Source organism: Pholcus phalangioides, unplaced genomic scaffold (genome assembly GCF_987345545.1).
Source record: "Pholcus phalangioides strain wild (caught in Gottingen) unplaced genomic scaffold, Ppha-v1.0 ptg000014l_1, whole genome shotgun sequence".
NCBI classification, from domain to species: domain Eukaryota; kingdom Metazoa; phylum Arthropoda; class Arachnida; order Araneae; family Pholcidae; genus Pholcus; species Pholcus phalangioides.
The window spans coordinates 22,194,505-22,217,298 of record NW_028301607.1 but is presented as its reverse complement, the minus strand read 5'-3'; the positions used below and the strand labels follow the sequence as shown (position 1 = coordinate 22,217,298).

Sequence of the window (22,794 nt, the reverse complement as noted above, 5' to 3'; positions counted from 1 at the left end):
ATGGAAAGAAATTTCACAAGAACCTTTTCATATGAAACATGTTGGGGCGCAGTAGCCCAGGTTGATAAGATACTTGCCTAAAGTACCAAAGGATGTTTAGAGGTGTCATGATTTTGGTCGTGTTTCATTCTTGTCAGAAAACTTTCCTGACAGGGGTATAACAGAAACTGCAACATGATCACAGAAAAAATTGCTACCGCAGGGTGTCCCCCATCAAGGGATTAGTGCACCAGCCTCTCGATGAATATAAAAACAAGCTTGTCGTTCGGAATCAGCAATAAATTGTAGTCCCGGTCTAAAATTAGCCCTCATGTGCAGAAAATAATAGTGGTGCGACAAAAATGATCAAATGATACATGTTTGATAACACATGAAGTGGGTGGAATAGAATTTTTTCCAGGGCCAGAAAAGGGAAAATGTTCTTCTAACAAGTTCAGTGCATTGGAATGTATGTCCCCAAAGTGAGGAAAGAAGTCCTGAAACAGTTGAGTTATAAAACAAAGCAAAGTAGATCAGATGGTTCAAAAGCAATTCATGCAAGTACCACTAATTTGCCAGGGTGCATTTCCCCCAGCATTCCACTTATCATTAATAAATGCTTGGTCAATTTGTAGGGAATAAAACCGGGAAGGTTATTTCCTTCTTGTTGCACAATTGGCTTTTAAACAGCTTAGAGAACCTTATTTGTTCAGAAACCAGAAAATCTAAAAACTTATTAAGAAGACACCAACAAATGAGGAAAATACACGAAAAACACAAAACATCCTAATGCATTTCAACACCAATGGGTGTCGTCTTCAGGGGAAAAATATTTAATCATGTTGACCAAGTTTACCACTTGGGGCTAATACCAAATCTTAACGCTTGGTTGCTCAGCAGAAAAAGCATGTCTATTCACTTCAAAAGTCTTTGCTGACCACAACGTTTGAAGTGAACAGACATACTTTTTCCACTGAGCAACCAAACGTTAAGATTTGGTATTAGACCCAAGTGGTAAACTCGGTCAACATGATTAAATATTTTTCCCCTGAAGACGACACCCATTGGTGTTGAAATGCATTAGGATGTTTTGTGTTTTTCATGTATTAGCCTTATTTGTTGGTGTCTTCTTAATATTCTTAGGCAAAGTTGATAAACTCCTCCAAATCTAAAAACAACAACAAACACCACTGTATTAGGAAAAAGACAACTATATCAGATCAATAACGAAATAACTGATAAATTTTTACAAAGTAAGAAATCTATGAGCGGAAAAAATTCATTCAAATGTAACAAAGGTTTTGAAAAATGTAAAAAGTGTGATGTGTAAATGATTATGTAAAATGTTCAGAATATCAATATTTTTCATTAACTATGCTTCAAGAAATTTTTTGGAATTCAAAGTGAAATTGAATTATGTAATTTTATTCAAAAGAATCGCATATATATATATATAAAATTCCTGGTTTTTTTACTTTCCTATACTCATATGTAATATAATAAAACGTAAGAAAATCAATAATTTATAGTGAGAATCAACCTCCGGTCTCATTTTGACCAATATTGGTCCTTCTAGTATTAAAGCTTGGAAACAAATTTGATATAATGTGTAAAATTTAAATTTTTTTTTTTCAACCTTCGACTAATTTTCAAATTTTGCAAATACAGAAACTTGTCTAAGATGAACATTGTATGAGGTGGAAACCTGTCTGAGCAAAAAAAATAGTGTTATTGATGATTAGTGCTTTGATGTGCACCTTTATAAAAAAAGAAATTTGTCTAAAGGGAAATACTGTTATACTTATGTCAAGTCCTATGGCATTCTGTTTCATTCAGGTTCCACTATATAAGGGTTCAAATTGGACGTCTAGCATCTTCACAAAGTTTCTGGTCACTTGTTCAAACACTGACCACTGCTATAAGTGACCAACCAGTTGCTGGCCACTTCACCGACACTAGATTTCTTAATAGACTATAACATATGCATGAAACTGTTGCTGACTCTTACCAATGTACTTGAACACTATTTTTAAATAATGACGAGACTTGCGGGAAATGTCAACTATGGTCTGACAATGACAGAAACTTTTTGACTTCACAGTGGTTCTCTTTCTTTTTAGCCCTCTGTCAGTAATGACGATATATCTTGCTAAAAACCTGATGCATTTATGAAACACATCTCTTTCTTCCTTGAAATATAGGCAATGATGAGCTCAGACGTTTGGTAAAGCGAATTTGTGAAAAGATGTGACATTTTACAATACATCATTAGCAATTACATTTTTAAATGATTCCCACTATGCAATTCTGCCAGTCTGTGAAATGCATTGCGCTACAGGGAATGATTTATGTTTAAAACTCATTTACAAGTGAATATTTTATGAATTTTTACTGTCACTTTTAAACCAAACAGTAACTATTCTACACTTGGTGAAGGAGAAAAATTCTTGAGTTTTTCATGCTCGTTAATCAGGATTAGAAACCTTATTGAGAGTCATTGCGTTCAAAGCTTAGACTATGCGCAAGGGCCTGATTAACACATGTGGAAGTCTGAATGAACAAATGCCAGGGCTCTGCCGCTAGGCTTATCCTATTGCCGAGACCTTTTCCAGCCCAGCTTTGTGACAAAGTATGGAATAGCACTTGGAAGTCTAGGTGCCAAATGATCAGAAAGCAGCTAAAAATGATTTTTCCTAGTGACTTCGAAAATCATGGAAATGAAAAATGTAAAATATTTGACAAAACTTGGGGGGGGAAAGAAACTCGAAAACCCATTGGCAGATTACGATTTTGAATTATAGTTCTTTTTTAAGGAGTTTAGATCAGGAAAATGGCACAGACCCTGAAACCCTGTTTTATATGAAAGGCTCATGCTGGCAATACTTTTTCTGTCTCTTTCCCAATAATAGATATTTTATAGCAATAATTCTTTTCCACGCAATATTGTAAAAGTCATTGAGTAAAAAACTGGTTGGGTTATGCTAGAAACACTCACAGTTTAATACATGCTTTTTACACACAGTTGTGCCTGAAATTTACATTATTTTAAATATAAGATAAACTACATCATAGCTTTAATTTCATTTCCAAGAGCAACAATTTTGTTCTTCAATTGTTGAGACTGGTGCCTTTCACAGCATCGTTTCACATACCGGGCATATGTTTTGCTCTCTCCTGGTGGCAAAATCGATATGAAACTAGAAACACTCAGGCATTCTGCCATATTCATCAGAATACCTTCAAAAAAGGAAACAAGGGTAGACCTAATCAATTCCATTTGCAAAAGTAGAAAAGTACCATAAGCTATATTAAAACTAGAGCTTACAATTTTGAATAAGATAATAATCAGGATAATTTACAGTGCCCAGTAAAAATTATCTGCTTTCACAATAATTATAGCGATAAAAATAACTAAGCAAGCCTTTAAAAAAATGTAGAAGTTCAAGGGCTGCGATTAAATTAATCCGAAACTTTAGTGAATATAAACTTAATTCTTGTTTTATGGGATTCAGCAGAAATCGTTAATGAAATACCAACTAACCATTAATCTAGAATTAATATTGATTATTGTAATCGAGGTTCTCTCTTACCATCAAAGATTTCTGAATACATCTCGTGAATTGTGTCACCTTCTGAGACTTGCTGTAGCTTCCTCTGCACTGCTAGGAATGATTTTCGCCACTATGAGGAAAGATATAATCAAATATACATATTTGCATGCATATATATAAAAAATATATGGTTTAATAACAACCAAGTTATCATGTTCGATGGAAGAAGTGAACAAAATAATTTTTATCAATTTTAGTTGATGATATAGAGAAAAAAACCTTCTCTCCATCGTTGCCAAAAGTTTCTTTAGCATACAGCAGGAAGGCTTTTGGACAACCCTCTAGAAGTTTATTCACAGCTTTGTCTTGTGATAAGCAGAGTACTTTCAAGCTGAGGTATTCTGAAACAGTGGATGATATAGACCTCAAGACAGTCTGCTTCAAATCTTCAGATGCTTCTTTCTGACTTAGGATACTCTGTTGAAGAACAAAGAAAGAACAAAATTTTAATTAATGTGAGTCTCAAGTCAAAAACATTCAAACCATGGTAGCTAAAAACTTATATAATTTTCAGACCAAAAATGTTTTAAAAAAGGGTAGATAAGTATTTATATTATGTTAATGTTGAAATGCTTTCGATATAAATATTTTATGTATATATTTGGGGGAAAAATAATCTCTCACCTGAAGTTTCACTAAACATTCATTGCAGCTCCAACACAAACAATTACTATGCGTTGAATCTCTCTCGCTCTTGTTATTTACAAGTGTACATTGAGATGATGGAGACTGACCTGGAAAAACAAAATTCATCGATTCTGGTTAATTACATGGATGTCGTTGAAAGCTTTTGTTTTCAATGTTTTGTTTGTATGATGCTTGCTTTTTTTACGTCAAACAGGGAAAAGATGCATGTACAAACTTGGTTCCCGCCAGAGCCATATTTTAGAAATCCCCCTCCCCCATTGTAAAGGAAAATTTCTGGCTACAGGACCGCACATGTACCTAATTTTCTGAATGGTCTCTACAATATTTACAAGTGTCTGAAGTGAGCATGTTATGTTGGAAGTGCTGCCATCGACCTACCTAATTAGAAGTGTAAATGACAGGCATGTGAAATTTTGTGATTACAAAGATATTTGTGTTTGTGGGTTTTTCTGCAGAGAATTTATTGCATGCAAGCTTTGTACATTTCAAGATCAGGCTATTCATCATACAGATCAATATGTTACTTTGAAAGAGATACCTTTTACCAGGGACACACAACCTCTCCAGTCTGTGGACCACATATGTGATATGGCTACCACTTGTGGGACACAAACTGATATAATTATCATGTTGGTGGGATCGAAACTATCTAAACTTCTCATGGGCTGGATGGAGCTCTTTTGTGGGGCGCCTTCGGCATGTGGATCAGAGGTTGTGCTTCCCTGTATATATACACCATTTACAAACTTAAGCAGAACAAACATACATGAATTGTTAAAATTTAGTAACAAAAAACCAGAAAACTTGAAACTAACATGTCTAGAAAAAAATCTAATTAAATCACAATAGCATTACCGTTGAACGGTGGCATTTCATTGAGCCAAACAGATCTTCCTCCATATGCAAATGCTCTGACCTAAAAATAAATTATTAACATAATATTGTTATGATAAACCTGTATGAGAATGTGAAGAATCAAACAATCGAGAGTGTGAATAATACAAAGCTCACAATATACATGTAGGACTTGATCTCAAATTTCTGTTTATTAATTTAAAATTAAATTATTAGATTAAATTAATGGGGGCTTCTAATTCTAAAAAATATCACATTCATTTTTTAATAAACAAGCTTTAAAATAGGCACATTACAAACCAATCAATGCTAGCAGTGCATGGCAACAAGGCCATATACTGGCCATATTTTTGTTTGATTTGTACAGATGAATCAGCTCTTCACATTTTAATGTTTTTGAGCATTTTACAATGAAAAAAAACAATAAATTCTCATTATCTTTATACACAATGCATTTTAAAATTGGAAACAAGTCTAAATCACTCACAGCACTGACATTAGCACCACCACATTTTGAGGACTCTTGAAGTGAACACAGAAGAATTTTCCCCAACAACATCTAAAACACATTTGCAATAATTTAAAAAAAAAAACTATGTAATCAAATAAATATCGTAATTTGGAATATCATGATAATAAAAAATTTAAAACTGTCTATAGCTAAAATTGTGTATGCTTTAACACTAGAACGACAGATGCTGACAGTTCGACAGCAATGCTACTTTGGCATGCAATTACATCCAAACAGTTTAACTCGGAATATTGAAACTTCCCAACTTTCCTCAACTTTAAGGCATTTAAACTTCTATACTCTGTTCGTTGTAACTTGGGTCCTGATGTAAATAAAAGCATGTGTGCGATGCCCAAAATGATTGGTTGAAGAACATTTCACCTTTTCTTACTGTGCAACACCGCCAAAAATATAGTCCTTTGTCGTTTGCTCCTCATACCATAAAATACCTCATAATTTTTATTTTTTTTTAATATTTATTCCATATTATTTCAAAGTTATCTGGAAGACACGGGAAGCGAAGCGTTTTTGCTGCTATGTCTTCAGGGTGGGTGTTGACAGGATACGCCTTTCTCACTCAAACATTACCATCCCCTTTTTAAATGGAAGTTTCATTTTATCATTATTACTCCTATTCGCAAACAGATTTGATATACACTTGTATATGCTTCTTCAAGAGTTTCTTGCAAAAAAAAGAGCTTTCTTCTTTATCTTTTGATGACATAAATGAAATATGCGTGTCTATTTTGTTTGGCAGAGCCATTTGAAAATGCATTTCTTTGCAGCTGCTCTGGACTACTATAAACAAAAAAAGTTTCTGTCAACATGATTTTTTTTCTCACCCACACACTTTGACGTACACTGAACGGGGGGGGGGGGGGTCACTTATCGCTCATGGTGAATATACACATTTCAAAATAATTCTCACTTCTGCTTGAGCAGCTTGTTGGCAGGAAGTAATATTGGTTTCGTCGAAGGCGGCGAGCCGAAGAAGTCTGAGGATTATCACGTAGACGTGAAGGTAACGTTTTGAAACTCTGGTTCGAAAGAGTAATGCTCATTTTTGATTCAGTTAGCCTCATTATGACAGACACTATATATCCGGTGAGAAAGCCTGGCCTGGGGGCCCATTAAAGATCCCAGTCCCTGCTGCTGGATGTTGGGGTCATGGCTCGCACAGATAAAAAACCGAAATTGTCTTGACAAAAAACAGGATATCAACAACAGGTTGAAGTAAAGAAACGAAATAATGTGGATGACTCTCTCATCAAATTGGAACTTCTACAGCCCGTGGATTATCATGAAATATTTAATTATGCAGACCCGCAAGAAAAATAAAAAGCGGCAACACAACGGTAAGTTGCTCATAATTTGTTTCACGTTATAATTGGTAGTATATCCGGCCCAGGAAAATCATACCGCGTAAATTAGCTCAGAAATAAAATTGTAAAATTCTGAAGAAAAAAAGTAATAAAATGAGGAGTTTGCCATGATAATGATAGAATACCTTATCGAATTATTATTTTTTTTTTGGGAGATATATACCTCTTTGTATTTTAATTAATGTTATCAACAGTTTTTATTTCAACAAAATTTGGAGAACAGTGAAAAAAAAAAAATTTCCAGGAAAATTCTTCATAACGAATTTACAATCTCGCGTTTCAGGAAAAAACACACGTGTTCGGAACACGTAATGAAGGGGCGGGTAAAATTACAACCAATAGAGATAAAGGATGCGGAGTGATATCAAAAATTGGTACAGCGGTTTATTTACATCAGGACCCAAGTTAGAGCGAACAGAGTATAGAATATAAACTTTCTATGTTTCTTAGCTTAGGGATAAAACAAAGTTCTACCTATAATGGCAGTAGTGGTTGACCACTACAAAGATTGCCCCCTCATATGATCACAAAAATATTCTAAAATGGACTTTTTTTTTCTTATGTGATCACAAATGTGGCGAGAATAAATATTTTATCGTGTTTGCAGACTTTTTGGTATACATTTTGTACCATCCAAGCTGCACCTATGTTGCTATACATTATTCAATCAATATGGCATCTCTATGAAATTTGCTGCTTTTATTGCATTAATATGAGTGTCAGGAGCTTTGCATTCTTCTAGGGATGTAAAAAAGGCATTCACACAATGTAGAGTATATTCATTTTTTATGGTTTTATTATTCATCGACTAACTTTCTACTATGCTAACCCATATAATCAGGGCTACAACTGGGGAGAGCAGGTTGGTGTGATGCCCCGGGCACCAGACTAAAGAGGCACAAATTTCATCCTTTAATCTCTCCTTCAGCATTACAAGGGTGGCGTCAAACTGTGTGATTAACCTAGCTAACCAAGCATCTAGTTGCAGTCCTGCATATAATGCGCTTCTGAGCTACTACCCTCTTTTGTTTGGAGATCATAGGTTTTTTCAACAACATCAAACCTGATAGACATGCCATATAATGCATGTTGCTAGTTATTCAGTACAGTGTGTAATCTGGGAGAAATTTGCTGAAATACTTGTCTGCTGCTGATTTTAAAATCACATCAGATTCCACATTTCAGGTAAGTAGAGAAAATTTATGTTTTGAGTATCAGTCACAGATGAGTTCAAACCACAGACAATGCAAATAATTATGACCCTATTGTGCATGTTGTAGATGTTTTCAACCAAATAAATTGCTTGCGCACTATTCGCTTGGCATTGAAAAAAACTGTCTAATGTATATGTATATTTTACAATGTTTATGATTTGACAGCTATTTACGATTTTTTTATCTTGTAAATCCAATCTCTTTGCAAATTTCTCACTTGTATGATACTTCAAACCTTGTTATAGAACTGCCAAGTAAAAATAAAATCATTAACAACGAGAGCTCAAAGAATCACAATGAAAACTCATTTTTCGGTAACAAAACAAAAGACTAGCCTTTGCCATAACAAGCTGTCCAAAATTAAAAAGAAAATTGGTACATGAACAAGGATTTATTGCAGAAATAAAGTTAAGAGAATGGATAGATGCTGCTTTAAGAAGTTTAGTAAATAAAAATAACTTATGTGAAATTTTTCTTCTAGTGGTCAAAATGACCGCTTCCATCATTCTAGGTAGTTTGAAATTCCCCTCGTTCTTGTGTTAAGTATAATTGAAAATATAAAATTATTCTACTCCATTACAACATACAGTCAGACATATTGTAAGCGGATAATGCTTCTTTTAGCTCTGTCCCATTCCCATACATTAATAAAACAAAAATCAGTAAGTGTATTAGTGTTTTAGTAGACAAAATCACTTCTAAACGTTTATTTTCAGTCAGACTGTAAAAAACACTCCCTATATGGACATTAAATTTCTCTATCATTTTCACTTGTCTGTTTGTGCAAAACACACATGAAGGGTGTTTTCAGTAGAAATTCCCATGCCCAGATTTAATGGAATTTATTTGCATAATTTATTATTTTTGTTAACCTTTAATGAAAAATTGTTTCTGAGGCTGAATAAGTGGATATTTGCTAATCTGATATTGTGGGAACATTATTTGATTATTTTTATCACATCATAATCATTTTGTGCATGGTTTAATTAGACCTGAGCCTACAGTTTATAGCCAGTTGCGAATGGGTGCGTGTCTCTTAAGGTGTATCCTCACTATTAATGCTCAGGCTTGTCCTTGAGTGATTTGCTGAGCTCAAGCATAGCATCAATGGGAAGTCACATAACAAGATTAATAACAAGTCATTCGTTTGTAAGGATCTACCTGGTGTTGATACATAAAACGAGGCTTGAGCCATGCCTCTTAAATTGTGTGTGGCAGAAAGCTGTGACATTGCTATCACAATTTTGGTTTGTACATTAGTGAAGAGTAAACACAAAGGACAGACATGTCTTTTGACGAACACAAGATCCAAGCACAGATAATTTGGACTCATCTTTAGACTGTGCACGTCATTTGTACAGTTATAAAAAGAAGTCTAAAAGACTTACTTCACAGTTCTGGTTGGTATAAAACAGCTTCCTGTTACCTAAAAAATAATTAATCAACTTTGAATATTAATATAGTTATCAGCCTAAGCTCTTGATTGAATATTAATATCGTCGAATATTAACTAATATTATAATTACGAATATATTAATTATATAACAAATATTAATATCATTATCAGACTAAGCTCTGGATTACATCATTTTCACTTTCACTAATTGGTAAAAAGTACAATCAGAGGCATATTTATGGGAGAGGGGGCTGAGTGAGCTATAGTCCGGGGCAACAGTTGTGAGGGGTTGAAGGACAAGTTACTTGCAGTCTAAAGTTTATGCAATATAAAAAAAAACATACAACATAACAGATTAATTATAATCCTAAATAAAAGATGAAAAACTTACAGATCCATAATCGCTCTAGAAACTCCTTCAAGACCGGGACCTTCTCAGGACATGCATTAGGATCGTCTTTCTAAAAAGAAAAGAAATAACTTTACATCAGAGGTCAGCAGCTGTCAGTTGATCATGTTCAACTTGCAGATTGCTAGCCCTATTTCAGTTAATATTGGGGGGGGACTATTTTTCTTTGGAAATCCTTTCAATTTATAAACGCATAGATTATACAGGCATACATCATTGAACTTGAAAAGGTTGTAATTTCATAAAAAACAAATTCAATTTTCAGGTTGGTATCGGAATAATATATGTCACAAAATTGCATTAGTCAAGTTACATTTATTTCTCAGCTTACCTGCCACTGTGCTCTCTTTTTAAGAATATAATTTTGAAGGCTTGTATCACTTGCACTGATGTTATGTCATATGTTACCTATGTTAATATCTGTGGTGTTTAGTCAGAACATGATATCTCCAAAAAATGACTTTTCGATCTAAAAGTAAATCTTGCTAATTATAACTAATTAGAAGTGAGATAAACGCACAAAATACATGTGTAAACAATATGCTAATGTACGATATTTTCATTTGCATTTGTGTGTATGCTTTATTTTGGATTTTTAAATGATAATGAAAATGCTTATATCTCAAAACTGTGATTTTGGAGTGATCATGTTCTGACCAAACACCACAGAATTTTTTATTTTAAAAACAAAATCTTCAAGAAATTGAATATGAAAATTGTATTATAGCATTCAAATATCAATTGAATGGTGTAGTGATGCAAAGATGCGCAATAGGCCAAGAACTATCATTACTCAGAGGAAAATTATTTTCCATACGAAAATAAAATACACTTTCTTGTTTCTTCCCCAATATTAAAAAATATTTTTATGAAATCATAAATAAAATAATACCTGCAACACATCTATCACTTCCAAAATCTTAAGTTTCCTGTTATCAACCATGTGATACATAAACTCGATGAAAGCATCAAGAAAGACCCTCTTGACAAACTAGATAAATAAATGTTAATGAACAAAATATCACCTTAGTGAATAACAGTGAAAATGATTTTTAAATAAACTTTTGACTGAGAAAGAAATTGTCATACAATTTCTAAGGAGCGTGTCTCACAAAAAATAAATAAATTCAGCGCTCACCTTTCCAAGAGAAGTCAAGCATCCATGCTCCAGTACTAAAACAGGTACAGCATCAAGAACTGACACTAATTCACTCTAAAAACAAGGAAAAAAATTCTAAACACCTGTACAGAATTTCAAGCATCATTATATGTTAATAGGCATAAGAGAGAGAATTATGTAAGGATAGAAAGATTGACACATGAATTATGTTTCTTATTATGTATATTATCTCGCCCAAAAGGTAATTTATTTCTATCATTATACGTGTATTCATTTTTGTGACACCATAGTCATTTTATGCACATACTAACAAATTAGACTAGAACTCATGGTTCTGAAGCTGAATAAGTATTTTCCATGTAAGTATGATATTCAAATTGAAGCCTGTCCAATCAGAAGTTGTCAAACACCTCCGAACAACTCAAAACATTTTATTTCTACTGTCTTATGAAAATTCCACATGAAAAAAAAACCCTTTGTGAAAAGAAGAAATGAAGCAGTAAAGAAATAAGAAAAGCATGAAGAATGCCCACACAAATGACACATTATTTTTATACAAGTGTGTGCCAGAATGGCATAATTAATCATTGCTACAGTGTGTGTGTGGTTCTTATTCATAAAATACTATGATTTCCGATAAATCAAAATCCCTAAAGCCGGCTTGCTCTACAACAAACACTTAGCTGACTGAAAATGTTCTGCAGTGAAAATTTCCATAATAGTGTTTTATACACAAAAAAAAAGTTTTTTTCCATTTTTTCTTAACATTTTTCCTGAGATTATTCTAGAGCAGAACTGATTGTTCTGCAATACATGTCACAGTGTTTGGTACATTGTGCTTTGGGGGGGGGGGGGAATTGAAGCACTATGGTCCTTAAAATGTCATATACCTTTCCAAGCTGTTCTGTTGACAGATTGTGTTACTATAGATTGCTTGCTCTTTCGTAAGGAATTTATAAATTTGGACTCTAATCATTCTGGGATAACCTGTACCTTGGTGTGCGTGTGTTTTTATACTTGCATTGTGATTCATAACAATTTTTTTTATTAAAAACAAGCACACCAAATTTTCAATAAATATCTTGCACAAGTTTGAAAAGAAAGAAATTTCTCCAAGTTTTACTTTTGGTAAGGACAGCAGCATGGTTTGAGCAGCTTCATTGTTCCCTTTCCTCAAGAGCAAGCTAACAATTGCAATAGTATCAGCAGCTATACCTGCAGATGTTGCCATGCTGCAATAGAAAATTTTGAAAAATATATGAATTTCATAGCATATGTATAAGAATCACACAGAAAGAATCAAAGAAAAGGTTTTTTACTTGAAATAACTAGCGAACAAAAAGAGCAGCAGTTATGCAACTTAGATAGGAGCATATGTATATACTTAGATGAGATAGCCATAAGTATGGGCAGTATGTACATTTATATTTTATCATAACTCTTGGTTTTTTATTGCTCTTATTGGGTTGCTGCATTTTTGATATAGTTTAGATATGTATTTGACATCCATATTTTTTATGGGCATCTTTTTTTTTAGCCACCTCCTTGGGCATTTTGCCTGTTGTGGTATTTGTATAGTAGAGTGTCATTTGAAAAATTCTTTCTGCAGAGAGCAGGTGATCTTCAACAAGATAATTATAACATGGGAATTCAAGCATTCACCATCTTCACTTAAAATTATGGAAGACAGATGACAGCACCAGCAAGAACACAAGCAAGCACAACTCTGACAACATAAATGTTAGGGCCATGCATTATATACACATACACAACACGTCCCTGCAAGTAATCATTAGAAATTCTGCAGGGCCGCCCTTACCAGACGTGGAGCCCGGTGCAAGAATAATAGTGGAGCCAGAGGAGTCTTAATTTCAGAGGCCCTTAGCCCGATTTTATATATTCTGTGAGAAAGGGGGGATTGCCACATTCAAAAAAATAAAATAACATAACATTATAACAAAATGTCCAGGAGTGCTGAAAAACTTCCATAAAAAAATATAGACACAATTGACTTTTAATTAACAAAACAATTTAATGAGAATTTCTTCAGAAAAAAAATTTTAATTGATGAAAGAAATAATTTAAAAACCAATTAAAAAATTGGGACTTGATAAAAAAAATTGTCTGAGCACTAATGGAAATTCAGAATCGATAAATCAAAAATGAGAAAAATCCCAGCACATACACACACATCCATGAAAATTCAGAACAAATGAAGGAAAAGGAAATAATTCTGAACCTGATGAAAATTTAGAATTAATGAAAGAAATAATTGCTGATTTTCATAACTGATGAAAATTCAGAACTGAAGAAAATTCCAAATAAACAGAATAAATGAAAGGAACACTTCTAGAATTGATGAAACTTCTGAATACACTCATGTCCATAAATTAAGGATAATGCCAGCTCCGGCAAATAAAGGTTCAGAAACAAAACAAACGTTACTTATTCATAAAGCCCATTTATTAAACAAAAGATAAAGAACAAAAACGATGGTGTATGTATGATACCATTCATAAAAACTACGATTTTTGCTCCCTGGAGCAATTGTAAAAAAATATCTCCTTTAAAAAAACTTACGATTACATGGTTGGTATGATGGTTAATACATTGCATCCCATGCCATGAAATACAGTCCGTACAACGCCTAGGCATGCTGAGTATCAAATTATCTATCTGATCTTGGGGAAGATCACTCCACTCAGCAAGCAATGCTCTCCGAAGTTCCGGTACACATGTAGGAGGTGGTTGACGGGCTGCAACTCGTCAAGCATGTCCCACACATGCTCTATCGGATTCAAGTCAGGTGAGAATGCTGGCCATTCCATACGGGTTATATCCTCAGATTCAAGGCATTCGTTTACGATGTTTGCTCGGTGAGGACGGGCGTTGTCATCCATAAACACAAATTCTGCGCCCATGGCACCCCTAAACAAACGTACATGTTGTTTCAGAATGATGTCCCTATAAATTTAGGCTTTCATGGTTCCGGTTTGAACATGCAGATCTGTTCTGGAACCCAGTATAATTCCACCCCAAACGAGCAATGCTGCACCACCGTAATGGTGTCGTTCAATGATGTTGTCTTGGTGGTAACGGGTACCTGGCGTTCCCCATATGAAGGTCCGACGTGAATCAGACTGCAAGCTAAACCTGGACTCGTCGGAAAACATCACACAAGCCCACTGTGACGATGTCCACATTGCATGTTCTCTACTCCAGGCTAATCACTGCCGACAGTGAGTTGCCGTGAGCGGAACACATCTGACTGCATATAGACATATATCTCCCAAACGTCTGTACACGGTTTGCCTTGAAACTGTGGTACCCGTGGCTGCAGATAGCTGACGAGACAGGTCGGATGTTGTGCTCCGTCTGCTTCTTTTGGCAGTTACTGCCAAATACCGGTCTTCATTCAGCGTTGTAACTCGGGGCCGACCTGTACTGTAGCACCTACTGACATTTCCGTTATCTTGGAATCGTTGCCAAAACCTAGAGATGGCACTTTGAACAATTCCAAGTTCCTCGGATACTTCCATCTGAGTACGCCCACATTCCAGGCGGCCGATAATTCTACCACGTAAAAAATCATCCACATGCATCCTCTGTGTCATAACTATTCGCTTATGGCACTGAGCGCCTCACAGAACTCTTGTGAACAATTTCACTTCTTTGCCACCATTCCTTATATACCCCCCCCCCTCTTACACTCTCGTCATTGTGGCGTACTATCGACATTATCTGGTGGCTTCCTGAAATTTGCATATCATTCTTGCAGATGTGTGTGATAATTCTACAGGTGAAATTTTCACTTTAGATTTCGATTTCCGTGTGATTCTGAATTATCCAGAGAAATAATTCCAGACCTGAATTTTCATCATTTTGATTTGATTGATTTTCAATTATTTTCATCATTTTTGTCCTGAATTTCTTTCATTTATTGCTAATAAATGAAATAAATACTTCCAAAATTGATGAAATTGCAGAATTCCATAACTCTGCAATATAATTGATTGCAATTCACAATTCCAAAATTTATGAAAGAAATTATCATTACCGTAAGTGTAGGCCTAACCCCCAAAAACGTGGGGCCCAGCATGACCGCACCTGTCGCACACCCCCTTAAGGGCGGCTCTGGGAATGTGTACAAGGTGCATGTTACAGTTAAGAAATAATAGTAGTTTACAGTGGAATGACTACTACTACTAAGCCAGACATTGCACCTCGTCCATATTCCTGCTATGGAACTTCTAACGAATTGGTACAAGTTGGAATGTATGCGTATGTATATTGAACCTTCCACGAAGTTTCTTTCTGTGTGATGCTTGTTATGCATAGTGCTGCCATCTGCAATCAATTTTTTAAACTATAAGTTTTTCCTCAACTGATAGTGCGTGAAAAACTCATAGTGGAGTGACTATGTGTAACTGTGCAGTCATGTGGTCATCATTACAGACTGACATCTCAAGGACCCAGGTTTGTACTATACTGGCAGCACATTGGTGGTCAGCTGAAGTTGGTTTTCTGTAGTCCCCAATGTTCAGGTGCAAATGCGAGCTGATCTTTCAAATATATAAAAAGTCTTGTGACAGAGAGCAACAGGTTTACAACGGTATAAATATTCAATAACTGCGTCATAGTTTGAAAAATAGATGGCAGCACTGAAATTCAAGGAAAACACTACATATGTAGCGAGGCTGTTGGTGCACATGTACACTTCCTGCCCAACTCATTCGGTATTAAATTCCCATCATGATAGACCAGAGCTGTGCTCAGTTTGAAAGAAAGAATGACCACGTCCAATCAGATTCAATAAACAACAATGTGTGAGATAAGAGTGGGGGTGTGGGGGGGATATAACAACAAAAATTTATATAGTCTTCAATCTAAATATTTTTGATTAGGAAAATTTGAGTCTCTCTATTATAGAAAAAGAAATGTACTCCATAACATGATAATGAAAATTCACTAACATATCAGTAATTGAAATTCTCAATTTTCGCAACTTTTTAAGCTATTTTTTAAAAGCACTTAAAAAGTAGTTTTGGAACAACTTTCATTATCTCCCTGTAGAAATCTTTTACGATTTCATCAGGGGAAAAAACGTTCATGAAGGAATTCCAAAACATAAAAAGTGGCGAAAAGAAGAGCTGATGGTCAAATCCTGTGAAGTCAAATCTTCGGATTGTGGTTTTCAGTGATGAAGCATAAGAAAACAAAAGTAAGGACTGTTAAAAAAAAATTCAGTATGTTGAGGGTTTTTACTTGTAAAATAGGGGGTTTCACCTTCATTTTCATCCGAATTTCCAAAATAAATTCACTGAATTGAAGTTTGTTACATCAGGGTTTGGCTGTATAACCATTTTATAGCATGTGAGAGTGAAACAAACAAATTTCAGGAAAAATGGAAATAAAATGAATGCTGCTGCATCGAATGCAAATATGCATATTTTCCGAGATTTTTCATAAATACCAAATTTTTTTGGTACATATAAATATATAATGTATGTAACTAATAATGTATGAAGTGCTTTTTTGCTTGCAAAGAATGGTTTTTTTCCTCCCTTCATTTTTTAAGGAAAAAAATCATTTATTCATCAATTAAAAAATTTCATCTCCATTTTGTATGAAAGTAGTATTGAGCATGGAATGATTAAGCAAAATACATAAATAAAATATTTTCCACTGTTTTCTTCAAAAGCCAATCGGTTAAAAAAGATTCTGATCAGAAAAATGAAATAAAGAAACTAAATTAAAGAGATAGGAAAATATTTTGTTTATACTCACTGACGTTTACTTGTGATCCTTCGTTTCAGTAATAGCATAGCTTTTTCTGAAATATAAAACAATAGTTCATGTTCTCATAAAATACAATTCATTAATCAATTCGATAAGAAACAAGTATTCTCCTCCAATGTACAATTTCACATCTCAATAAGCAAGTGACACAAGCATAAATTGTAATAGTAATTGTAAGTATTACAATTTACAGTAAGCGTAAATTGTAAAGCAAAGTAATAACTCTACCTATTTTGTAACCTTGTAATCCTGAGCACATGATAATCCTCCACAAGTTTTCTGGTGAACACTCCATGAAGACATCCAGAATTATTTCTGCAACAGACTAATTATAACAACATTTTACAAATATCAACAAAGCAGATCTGGAAACATTTATAACAATTTCAAAATTAAACTAGAACTGTGTCTAAGAGTAAACCAAAAACATAGCTGCTGAAAATGTCATAAAACCAAAGGGCCACTGAGTCAATAGAATTACAGATTCATTTTCAGAAGAAAGTACTTCAATAATAGTTTTACTTGCTTTTAAAAACGAGCGCTGAATCTCATTCTTTCTCACAATTTCAGTTTTACATACATATTCAATCCAAAAAAGTTGGAGAATGCATTTTTCTTATTTATGCAGTGAAAATATATTTTTCAATTTTGAATAGAATAGTTCTATGAGAACTATCTCATAAATCTCCCAAATAGTTACATATGCCATAGTTCCAAGAGAACAGTGTACTTTGCTATAAAATTATCGTTATCGCTGACCTTTGCCCAAAAGTATTTCATATGCATACAATTATAAACAATCAAATTTGGTTTTGACACCCTTAGTTATGTCATAGCCTTCATTATAATGTTAATAAATACAGTGGTACCTTGGCTAAAGAAGACAATTTGTTACAGAATCACATTCCTTAGCCGAAATACAATTTTAACGAAATTAATTTCCCATAAGTTTCTGTAGAAAACAATTTAATTCATTCCAGATAGACCAAAATTTAAAGTTGTTTTTGTGAAACAACAAGGAGCATAAAAAAATAGATAAAACCAGACTGAAGGCTAAAATGAACCGCTTCAAAATTGGATAAATGGGAATTTACAGGAAGATGAGATTCTGAGATATTTTTATTTTGCACTATGTACACAGCCAACATCAGCTCTATTCAGCCTGCCAAAGCTGGTGTTGACACAACCCAGTGGAGTTTGTAGGCATCCCCATCCATTTGTGTTTTAGTCAATCATTTATGTGTTTGATACATGCAGATGGAAAAGATAAGCTCTTAGATTACCCAGAATGTTCAGAGTCTTACACTGAAAGAACACATGCTCTAAAAATATATATAGGCTCATTTCTTTTTCAATGAATTTTGTATTAGCTAAAAATCTTCCATTTTACATCAAATAATTCAAAGTATTTCAGAAAGAGAAATTGGAGGTACACCTGAAAAAGAATTCAGAGGTGGACATGAGATATCAAGCTCGAGTGACGAAAATTCTGATGATGATTTATGCTAAAATTAGCTCACAATGTATCACCACAAACATTCGTTAACCGGATCCAAATTAGTGGCGGCAGAAAAATCATGAAAAAAAATCTTTGTCAGCCGAAAAATTCGTCAGCTGAGGCATTCCTTACCCGTGGTATCACTGTAATGTCAATGAACCTTTCTTATAGTTTCAATGAAAATATACCATAATTGCCTATACCGAACAACAATGTTTAAGAAACTTTTGTAACACAAATTGTTTTTCATTTTGTTTGTATATGTATATAATATTCAGAAGAAACAGAGAAAATTGAAAGAAACTTACCTTCGTAACAACCCGCTCTTCAACAGACGATTCATCCAACAAGACCGAACTCAAATAAAGCATTAAAGCTCTGCTCACACCACTCCCATGTTTCATCTATGACACACATAAGATCTTTGAACTTAGAAGTAGAAATCAGTGACACACAAATTTTATGTTTATTTTCTACAACACACTAGAATAAATGATGGTTAAAAGAAAACTTGAATCTCCGCAAGAACTTCAATATTACCAGTCAAAGCTGATCACATTTATTCTGATATTTAACATTTATATTCCTTTTACATTAACTTGATAGAATAATCAGGATAAAAACTCAAGGGGAATTAGGATAGTTGCTCGGTACAGCGCTCTTGAGGAGACTGCAAATTTAGGCCAAACATAAAACACTGTTATAAAACCATTTACGTTTACAATGGAGGAGGTGGAAAAATTATGTTTAAAATGTATGTTATATAAAACAACTTCCTGTGCATATTTTTTACACTCAATCAAATACCTAGCACTAGTGTCTAATGGCAGAGGGCTTCAACCTTTTTCTAGTCGTAAGAACTGCCTGTACTCCTCATCAAAAAAAGAGCACCCGTTATAGCAAATTTGATATACAAATGCATAAAATCGGGGTAATTTTAATCCTTGAATATAATTTGTACAAGGTGTTCAATTGGGAGGATGATTAAGTGCTCGCGAGCACAAAATTATACATGAGCATAGAGTACTATAGATGCTTCAGGGAGCACTGTGGTGTTTGCAAGCAACAGGTTGAAGATGCCTGGTCTAAGGAAACATTTTCTGGATGTTATGCCTAGGTGAACTCTGAAAGAAAAATTCACCTGGTCTCTGCCAATACTTAAACCCAGGCTCTCTTACAAACTGGGCAAGCATGCTACCATCTACACCAGTGTTTCCCAAAGTGGGCAATATCGCCCCCTGGTGGGCGATGAAATGGTCCGGGGGGGGGGGCGATAGAACCTACTTATTCAACATAGGATTCTATGGGTTTACTTAAGTAGGGGGGCGATGAGAGGAAAAAATTTATGAAGAAGGGGGCGATGGAACAAAAAGTTTGGAGACCATGATCTACACTATTAGCTGAAGTGAAGAGAGGCTACTAATGCCTCTAGAATAAGGAAGGCAGGGTTGTGTCTCCAGTGGTGTAGATGGTAGCATGCTTGCCCAGTTTTGCAAGAGGGCCTGGGTTTGAGTTCCAGCGGAGATCAGATGACTTTTCCAAGTTCACCTCGGCATAACATCCAGAAAATACCTGTTTCCTTAATATCTTGGGCAGAGAAAAAAGCTGTCTTTCTCTCGCTAGTGTCTAAGTCAGGACCATAATTAAGAGGCAGTGTCATTGTCAGGGAAAGAAGCAATTGTAAATTTTCCATCCCCCCCCCCTAACTTATGAAAGTTAATAATTTTATAATGGTATTTTTGTTTTTTGTAATATATACTGCCTGCTTTTTCAAGACTGCTTTCTGATCAACTGCCCCAGTTCCCTCCCTAGTTTGGATCTTGTCCCTGTCCATCTAAGCCACTCCCTATTTTCATATATAAAAAACAAAGAATCTTATTCGCTGGCAAATACATTAATTTCACATTCACATGAAAACAGGGCAACTCAGCAACACACAGTAGAGCGTCGATAGCTTGACACCTCAAAGGTATCTATGTGTATGTGAGAATAATAAATGTCATGTTATCTGAGTAGTCGAGTTACCGCGCTTCTACTGTAGCAAAGAAATATTTTTAAAAAATCTATACCTGGTTCTGAAAGCCATGTAAACGCTCAACAACTTCTACAAAAGGCAATGCAGATAAATGATAATATGGGCCAGCAAGACGCTTATCTCCAACATTAGATGAGCTAAAAATATTTTAAGTATTTTTAAATCTCATCATAACTCATTCCAAAACATTGTGAAATTTGGGTAAGTATTTAATTTGCCAAGCATGCAGAAATTCAATATCATACATGCACACACACACACACACACAAATCTTCACACACACACACACACACACACACACACACACACACACATACAAGTTAAATATGACTTAATGCCAAATGAGATAAACTTCAAGTTTACCATGCAAAGTAATCTCCCAATAAAATGCAAGACTTTCTGAACAGAGCATCAATATCAGGATCTGGGTTAGGATTAAGCAATAAATTAGTACGCAAAATCATGTGGCCTTCACTTAGAACAAACTGGTAGGTAGAAGGGCTCGAAGACTTATACATGCTACATATTTCGATCTGGAAAGAAAAATGAATTATATGTAGTTAATTATTCTTCTATCACATCAAAATGAAACATATTTACAATCTATGCTCAATTTCACAAACCTCCAATTCAGAAACCAACACATTTTTATGAACTTTGGCCGCAATCAATATGGCATTTCCTTGAGAACGTTTCTGCCATTCAAGCACTTTCAATTGTAGGAACTGCTTAAGTCTGTAGAGTTCATAAAAATGAGCATCAACAGTAGCTACTTGTAACTTATATTGGTAAAACTCAGGAGTTCAATTTATTCCTGAACATTGCAGATAGCTTGAAAAACATACTTCAAAGTAAACTTCTCCATTTAAAATATTGGAGATTTCTATTTGTTCTGCATCCCTACAGCATTATCACTTAGTACAGTAAGACAACTGTGTTGTCTACTTTTACTTGTTCGAACTACCCAAGTTTTCGCATGTTAAATGATATTTTTCTTATATATTTTAAGGTTGTGAGTCAAACATTTGCATGCAAGTGAAGACCAGAGTCACAGACATGAAGAAAACATTGAGGGGGATGAAAATCCCCATTTGTCCCGTATATACAGATAGCAGTAAGTCCATATGCAAGAGGCGTACTAGTGCATGTTCAATTGTATATTCATTAATTTAGGGAGGGGCTGAAATGGTCTCAGACCCCAGGTTCCGGCGCCTATAGTCAAGACACTAATAACTTGAGGTATGAACGCACAGTAGAGAATACTATTAGAAGTCAAATTAAAATGGACTACATACTAACCAAATCAGTAAAAACCTGCTGCGGAGATGGTTTCTTCAAAACATATACAGTACTGTTTTTGGATTCTGGAGCCCTGAAAATTCACATTATAATTAGGAAAAAATAATAATTTGCATAATAATTAAAATTAAAATATACTATACAGAAGCGTCTTTAAAAATAAACAAAAAATTCTTAACACGGAATCAACGTCTGAACTAACTGTCAACACAGACTAAATTGACAAGTAATTCAGAAAAAAAAATAAAATAGCAAAAATAATCTTTTGACACATTTCATACATTGAACAATGTTGAAATGGTAATAACCATTTTCATTTCTCTCAAGTTTCTCCTAGTAAAAATAAAAAAGGTATCAGAGAAGGGGATGATTACAAATTTTTAAACATTTTGCAACCAAATTAAACTGAAATGATCAAAAAGGGCAGAGTAGAATGGTGAAAACTAGAATAACAAACATATCTGGGTCATTATCATGAAATAAGACAAAAAAAATATTAAAAAAAGTCAACCAAAAAAATCCAAACAAAATTCTTAGGGGCACTTCTTTACCTGATAATAATTGAAATACAGTCAGCAATGAAGTTTGTTAAAAATTCATGATGAAAAAATTAATTTAAATTTAACCCCGTTAAGAGATAGGCAAATCTGACGAGCCTATTTCAACACTTAACTTGATATTTACACTCGACACTCGCAACATGCTCCATATATTTTGGTATTTTATTTTCAATTTGGACAAGCACTGATACCCCTTAATAATTATTGTTGTCAATTGAATTTTTTTTTTTTTTCACTCTTTTTCAACAATTTTATTGGGGACAACAGATTTCTAATTTGTCTCTGTTTTGCTACAGCCCGAGTTGCATTCTCAAAACAAAGTCTTTCGATGAAACATTATCGCAGCTTGATGTTGCCCCCAAGAAATTTCGATTTTTTTTACTTCCTTCCCCTCCCCAACTTATGATCAAACCGTTCTTCTGGTTACCTAATGCTAAGAGAAAAACATATTCACATGTTTTGCAACCCTGATCAAAAA

The 22,794-nt window shown here is 34.4% G+C and overlaps 1 protein-coding gene across 2 annotated transcripts in view; it reads right to left on the bottom strand.

The window, feature by feature from the left end:
* Positions 1-2,955: 2,955 nt before the first annotated feature.
* The window catches only part of LOC149078279 (BLOC-2 complex member HPS3), a 28,412-nt gene continuing 8,573 nt past the window's right edge, over positions 2,956-22,794 (bottom strand). For both annotated transcript variants that reach the window (XM_089241915.1, XM_089241916.1), the window contains exons 6-22: positions 21,757-21,829; positions 20,821-20,990; positions 20,492-20,594; positions 18,731-18,826; positions 17,153-17,249; positions 16,913-16,958; positions 12,249-12,357; positions 11,144-11,218; positions 10,898-10,996; positions 9,988-10,057; positions 9,589-9,626; positions 5,581-5,652; positions 5,094-5,154; positions 4,215-4,324; positions 3,810-4,007; positions 3,570-3,660; positions 2,956-3,216 (exon numbers count right to left, since the gene is read on the bottom strand). In XM_089241915.1, the coding sequence (XP_089098041.1) occupies positions 3,041-3,216; positions 3,570-3,660; positions 3,810-4,007; positions 4,215-4,324; positions 5,094-5,154; positions 5,581-5,652; positions 9,589-9,626; positions 9,988-10,057; positions 10,898-10,996; positions 11,144-11,218; positions 12,249-12,357; positions 16,913-16,958; positions 17,153-17,249; positions 18,731-18,826; positions 20,492-20,594; positions 20,821-20,990; positions 21,757-21,829 (1,684 nt within the window). In that variant the 3' untranslated portion in view covers positions 2,956-3,040. The remainder of the gene's footprint in view (positions 3,217-3,569; positions 3,661-3,809; positions 4,008-4,214; positions 4,325-5,093; positions 5,155-5,580; positions 5,653-9,588; positions 9,627-9,987; positions 10,058-10,897; positions 10,997-11,143; positions 11,219-12,248; positions 12,358-16,912; positions 16,959-17,152; positions 17,250-18,730; positions 18,827-20,491; positions 20,595-20,820; positions 20,991-21,756; positions 21,830-22,794) is intronic.